General features: G+C 43.3%; 1 protein-coding gene across 1 annotated transcript in view; it reads right to left on the reverse strand.

Moving 5' to 3' along the window:
• Positions 1 to 393: 393 nt before the first annotated feature.
• mta3 (metastasis associated 1 family, member 3) overlaps positions 394 to 6904 on the reverse strand; it is a gene marked incomplete at its 3' end in the record, with an annotated part of 55843 nt that continues 49332 nt past the window's right edge. Inside the window, exon 13 of the mRNA XM_080747218.1 lies at positions 394 to 565. Coding sequence (XP_080603344.1) covers positions 394 to 565 — 172 coding nt within the window. The remainder of the gene's footprint in view (positions 566 to 6904) is intronic.

Here is a 6904-nt window from a genome sequence, read left to right on the forward strand (position 1 = left end):
ATTTTCACAATTTCTGCCTCTAATGTTTGACAATTTGGCCAGGTCATTTTAGAGCTATTAAAAAGTCCTTAAATTGCCACTTTAGAAATGTGCATATATCCTCTATACACTTAAACTTTACGTCGGTTTGTTTACGGTTGGGTGAGGAAAACAATGTTGCACACAAAGTTAATCATCTGGGGACATCCCAAAATAATTTGGGGACCTCCCTGGGGGTCCTGACCCACAGGATGAGAACCGCTGGTGTAGGGGAGGTATAGGGGACACGCTGGTACAGTACATGTGTGTGTGTGTGTGTGTGTGTGTGTGTGTGTGTGTGTGTGTGTGTGTGTGTGTGTGTGTGTGAGTGTGAGTGGTGTGGTGCATGTCCGGTGGTGGCCTTCAGGTCAGCTCTCAGTCATGGATGACGATGGGGCCTCGCATCCTCAGGCTGGGGTGTGGCTGCGGGGGGGCCAGGACCGGCCCCTGCGGCGGGCCCTGGGAGACCCTGCGCAGGGTGATCTGCTCACAGGGCTGCCGGCAGGCGTGCCTCAGCTGGGACCTGGACAGCAGCCGCCTGGCCCTCCTGTACAGCAGGGGGGGCACAAGAGCACACCACATGTCAGCAACGGTGGAAAGGGACATGATTACATTTACTTAAAGGGGAAGACCCAAGCCCCCAGAACCCAGGGCTAGATTTGAAGCAACGGCTACGTGCTAGCATGTAGCTAATCCAGGTGCATTCTGGGGGTTTGGCCCCACTACCAGGGTATCCTTCCTGTGAGCGGAGAGCAGCGTGACGTCATTTGTGGTCTCGAATAGTGGCCAATTTCCCCCAGAATGCACCTGGATTAGCTACATGCTAGCACGTAGCCGTTGCTTCAAAACGCCACTGAGCACTTGCATTGAAATGATAGTGGGGGCGGGGCTCGTCCGCTCTCTATTTTATATATACTCTATGGGAAGACCACCCATTTTCAATATTGAACTATGTCATTAATATACCTTAGAGGATCACAACTTGATGACATCACACATTGTACTTTAGAATACAAACCCAAAAATCAATCCTCCAGTTCTAGGCAACACAGAAGAGGGGGATTTTTTTATTTTATTTCCACACAACTCCTCTAAGGTATATTAATTAATGACATAGTTCAATATTGAAAATGGGTGGTCTTCCCCTTTAACTACTGTACTTAAGTACAATTTTCAGGCATTTGTACTTTACTTGAGTGTTTCCGATTTCCAATACTTTGATTTCTACTCCACTACATCTCGGATCCAAATATTGTACTTTTACCCCACTACCTTTGTTTTAAAACTTTAGTTACTAGTTGCTTTGTAGATTTGGATTGTTATTACAAAACATACAGTAACCACTTCAACCCTATACATTTGAGCCATTTGAAAATAGCTGATCTACAAGCTCACAATGCGTTTCTTTGCGACGCATAGTGAGTTTGTAGATCTGCTATTTTAAAAAGATTTATATACATTTGAAAACTTGAAATGGGACATTCTAAATAATGGGTACTTTTATTTTTTGTACTTTTTACATTTTGATACCAATACTTTTGTACTTTTACTCAAGTACATTTTGAATTCCATACTTCTTACTTGTAACAGAGTGCACTTGTCTTGCAGTGCAGTATTGATACTTTTAAGTAAAACATGTGAGTACTTTTTCCACCTTTTTCCACAAGGACACCAGCACTCACTTTAGAATGAATTCTTCTTGTTTTATTGAAGGCTTTCCCCCCAGCAGCCACAAACACACGGACGTTTCGGCCCAACAGGCCTTCTTCCTCAGCATGTAACTCCTACTTTTTCCACCTCCGCATGTCAGCAACGTGGCCTGGTGAGCTGGGTGGAGTTTTAATATTTCATGCCTGAACCCCATGGGACAATAATCTCCTAGCCAGTTCAATACCACCTGGAGATGGTGCGCTCTCTACAGGATTCAAAAAGTCTTTTCATATAGGCTACTGGGTACAGATTCTAGTAAGAATCAGAATAAAGGGAATATCCTCACTCTTTTGAAGTAGTTTCTTGAAATTGTATTAATCTTTTATATTAAGGCACAACAGCAGTCTCACCAGCAAACGGACCGGTTTCGCCCTGTGGCCTTCCTCAGCATTTGAAAGAAACTATTCCAGACCAGAGAGTGCAGATATTCCCTTTATTCTGAACCACATGGGACCCAGGTGGACATGCTGGACTTAAGCGCCTTCAGTTTGGGCTTTACTTGTTCGGAATTTGGGCCCAAAAATGCCACTCAGAAATACAGTAATTAGTAATAATAATAACCAACCACAGGTAATGTGAGTTCGGTTTGGATTCATTAAGAGCTATTCAAGAGGTTGGTTTGAGTCAGAAGAGGAATTCTGGCGTTCAAATTCTCACACTCAACTCAATCTCCGTGTATGGGTTAATGGGTTACTGTTATCATAGAGATGCATGCATGCACGGTATTGCACACCCAAAATACATGCCTAGGTTGTGGTTATGAATGTCAGGGCGGCGTAAAAAAACAAAAGAGCGATGCAGTGAAATGAAAGGCTTATGCTGCATTCACAATAGTCTGTGGCCCCAGGGATATTTTGGTTCAGATTCTCGCAAATTCGCCAAATTTGGCACAGATGTTGTCCATAACATACTTAATCATTTTTAAGATGGGTGCCAAGATGGGCACCCCATGGTACTGCCATAATTGAGCAATGCAATTGGTGTCCCATTAACTTTACATTACAGGGGAAAAAAGCAAAAAAAAAAAAATCTGCTTTAAGTAGCATATAACTGGTCAAACTAGGGGGTTTTCATGATTCTGAATCCATTGCAAGCATCCGTTTTGCACAAAAAAAAACATTCCTTGGGCTAAAAAACTGCCCTACAAGACTATGGTTTAGTGATGAAAAGTGATGAGTCATCACTTTTAACACTTTCATGGTGGCCGTTTTAGCACAATGAATGTTTTTTTAGGCAAAACGGGTGTTTGCAATGGATTCAGAATCATGAAAACCCCCTAGTTTGACCAGTTATGCTACTTAAAGCAGATTATTTTTTTGCTTTTTTACCCTGTAATGTAATGTTAATGGGACACCAATTGCATTGCTCAATTATGGCAGTACCATGGGGTGCCCATCTTGGCACCCATCTTAAAATGATTAAGTATGTTATGGACAACATCTGTGCCAAATTTGGCGAATTTGCGAGAATCTGAACCAAACGGTCCTTTTATTGCCCTGGGGCCACAGACTACAATGAGAGAAGACAAGCTAAATGGTTGGCTTGGTAATTCAATGTAATCTCTGTGCAAACCAGCTATATACATTTCCAAGCTTTCTTTCCAGCTTGGAAATTTTAAAAGCTGGTTTGCATAGAGATTACATTGAATTACCAAGCCAACCATTAGCTTGGCTTTTCTGTGTGTGAATTTCTCACACAATCCTTTTCAGACAATTGGCGCTAGACAAAAAGGACAGCTTCAACTGAAACGTGTCATGTGACCAAGGGTCCTCAATATGTCCGAGGGAAAGACTTGGCCTTGACCTTGGCAAATATTTGGTTTTATGCAGCTTTATATGCAATGCGATGCAATGAGAGTGTGGTCTAGCCCAGTGGTTCTCAAAGTGGATTTCAGGGATTGTCTAGGTTCCTTTATGGGGGCCTAATTGACCCTTGCAAGTCTATAACTTTGACAGTGTACAATGGACGCTAACCACCCTGGCCACAATATGACTTCCGGTTGGTTCTAGCGGAAGTGGCAGAAGTGCTGTGTTTAACAGAAGTTACGTCATGCGTTTTAGTCTGCCGGTGAAATTCTCGCGGCGGAAGTTGAACATTGTCACCAGGCTTTTCTCTTCGCAGATGAGTAAGCCTGGCTACGCGAGGCTAGACGCTAACAGGCCCATTTGGTTCCATTAGTACACAGTCAAAGTTAAGGGGAGACCTTCAAATGTCAAAGTTTGAGAACCACTGGTCTAGCCAATACCACCTAAGGATCGCTGCCCACCACACTCTCCTATCCAACTTCATGATCAGGGTTTGAGCTCAGCTACAGTGTTGTGCCTTTCCTGGCTTTGCCCCATAGTGTCAGTGTGCTTGCCTCTAGTTCTGGGTGCCTGACTGACACAGTACCCTGCCAGCCTCATCCTTCTCTCTTTGACTTTGCCTTGTGATGCGGTCCGTCCATGTGACACCTATAGTGCCATTCGTAGCATTCTTGTGTAGACTCAATCCATTATAATGTTCTTATTTTGATCATAATACCCAATTACTGAATTTCAAGTCTCCAGGTTTTCTTCAGAATATGTATGACACTGATTAACTATGGCACATTACACCATGTCCACTAGTACTAATTGGTCCTCAAACATTTTATTTGCAAGGACCCCAATAACTCTGAGTGTACAGACCTGTTATGGTCATTCAGGGTTATGTCTTTATGTGTTTATGGTGATATTATTGTCTGCTCATTTTGTATGTCCATGGCGAAAATTTTATTTTGACAAAACGAGCCAACATGGTGATGACCCCTGCATGTGGCGCGTAATAAACGATTTAAATTCATCGTCTTAGGGGCGATAACATCACAACTAGACCAGGCTTTGTGCCATAATGGAGAAAAGCCTCGTTCTATCAAACATTAAACACAACCATTAGGACACAATCCAAAAATATAAACGTTAGACAAGCCATTAATGGAAATATTTGCATGCGGAAGACACATTTACACTCCGTAGCACTCCCGATCTGACTACAATCACGATGTGGTGTTAGCTTGAAGGTCAGTTCTTTTTTGGCAAGCGACAAGTTCCGACAACCCTCTCCCGTGATGGTTTATAAATTAGGCTTAGTATGCCGCCGCAAGAATCCTCACTTTAGCTTTTCGTTGATGTCAGGTGGAATTCACTAGTGTGCCCAAAACCGATCATTTTGCATTTGTCAGTTTAAAAATGATTAAAACTAGTGAAAATAGCCGATGTACAAGCACACAACACCTCGCGGTGCAAGGCGTTGTGTGCTTGCAGATCTGCTATTTTCACTGGTCTTGTGCGACAGTCTTTGTATGATGAAGCAGGGCTTCACTTTATGATAAAAAAACATACAAATTTGAAACTTGGAGATACAAGGTTTCTTTCTGCCTGACAGGGACTTTTGCTCTCTCTCTTCCTTCACTTTTCGGGGTTTGATCCGGTCGGGAGTGGAAACCACTTTAAGTCATGTTGTAGTCCTATATGGAGATTACGGACTACACTTTGGCCGGAACTATCAAACCGGATTCAGTTTTAACCCATAATATTCCCCTGCATTCAAGGAAATACTTTTAGGGCCTACCCAATCTGAGTTCCCAGAGGTTCTTTTTCTCGCCACTAGGGGGGCGAGAAGAACCTCTGGGCTAAAACTATGATATTCCTGGGCAGGAAGTTGTCCCAGGCTCAGAATCTGAGCTGGGTCAATACAGGAAGTAGAGCCCTGTGCAAACCTTCAAAACATCCAGAACAGAAACCAACCAAAAACACTACACAATATGCAGCCCATGTTTCAAGGTGAATCCTACCAGACTAGGGCCTACCTAATAAACACCTTGATGTGGCATAGTTTTGCTTTTGGAAAATTTGTTCGGTATATGCATCTTTTAGTCCGACTGGCAAGACTACACTAGGCCACTCGAGCATTTTAATAGGGATTGGGGAAACAAACGGGGGGAAACAAAACAAAGCGACACCGCTTCTTCTGCTTGTGGTTTCCGCCTAGACCGGATCAAACGACCCGTTGTAAACGAACACCAGGCTTTCCCCCGAGAAAGCCTGGTGACGCGAGGTTACTCTCTTCCTCCCCCTCCTCCTCCTCCTCTCTTCCGGTCTCTCTCTCTCCATCTATCTCTCCACCCCCCCCCCCACCCCCCACCCCTCTTTCTCATCATCCCATCAGCACCAGTGTTGTTTTTCTTTTTGCCTGAATAGAAAAACACATCAATTATCCACATCCCTGCTGTTACTGTGTTAGAACACTGATAGGCTGTAATGGTTTGTGTGTGTGTGTGTGTGTGTGTGTGTGTGTGTGTGTGTGTATGCGCGCGCGCGTGTTTGTGTGTGAGTGTGGGCACGAGCATGCGAGTGCATGGAAGGGCGCATGATTGAAAAGTATGTATTTCCATTCATTTCACATTCAGCAAAGGACACACACACACACACACACGCAAACACACACGCACAATTGCTGGCAGGCAGACAAAGCACAACAATGTTTTTTTTTCCTGGAGCATAATTTGAGAACGTGCTGTACTCTGAAGCGTGATTGTTAAAGCGCCAGACATTTATATTCACTTAGAGTTAATGATGTCGCGCATTAGATAAGACACGTTTAACCACTTAAGACCTACAGCATATGCAGTACTTAGTTAGCCGACAAGTAGCAAAAAAACCCCCCAAATAAAACAGTAGATCTGCTGTTTTTGCTGTGTTTAAAAAGGGGGTCCTCAGAGTTACTACAGGGGGTCCTCCAACTCTTCCAATCCTTTTCATAACCCTAGTGTCCATATTCTAAGAACTGTAGCCAAAAATAGCAGATCTACAAGCTCACAACGTTTGGTGTAGAGGGGAAAAAGAGCAGACTAAGAACAGAGTAAAAGGTCAAGTTAATTAGGCAATGATGGTTCAAGTGGTTAAATATCTGAGAACACAAATTGACATGAATCCAAAATACACTGATGATTGTGTTGTCAAACAATGAAAAGGTTGTGGGGGTCCCTCCCTGCTTCATCTCTCTCTCAACTAAGGGGTCCTTGGCCTGAACATGTTGAAGACCCCTGATGTAAAGATACAAAATAAAAATTAAAACTAAATGCCAGCATTAACTCATACCCTGCCAAAAAAGAAGTGAGCGACTGAGTTAATGTGGTTAACTTTCAACATTTAGC

Source organism: Nannobrachium achirus (assembly GCF_963921795.1).
Source record: "Nannobrachium achirus genome assembly, chromosome: 18".
Classification (NCBI taxonomy): domain Eukaryota; kingdom Metazoa; phylum Chordata; class Actinopteri; order Myctophiformes; family Myctophidae; genus Nannobrachium; species Nannobrachium achirus.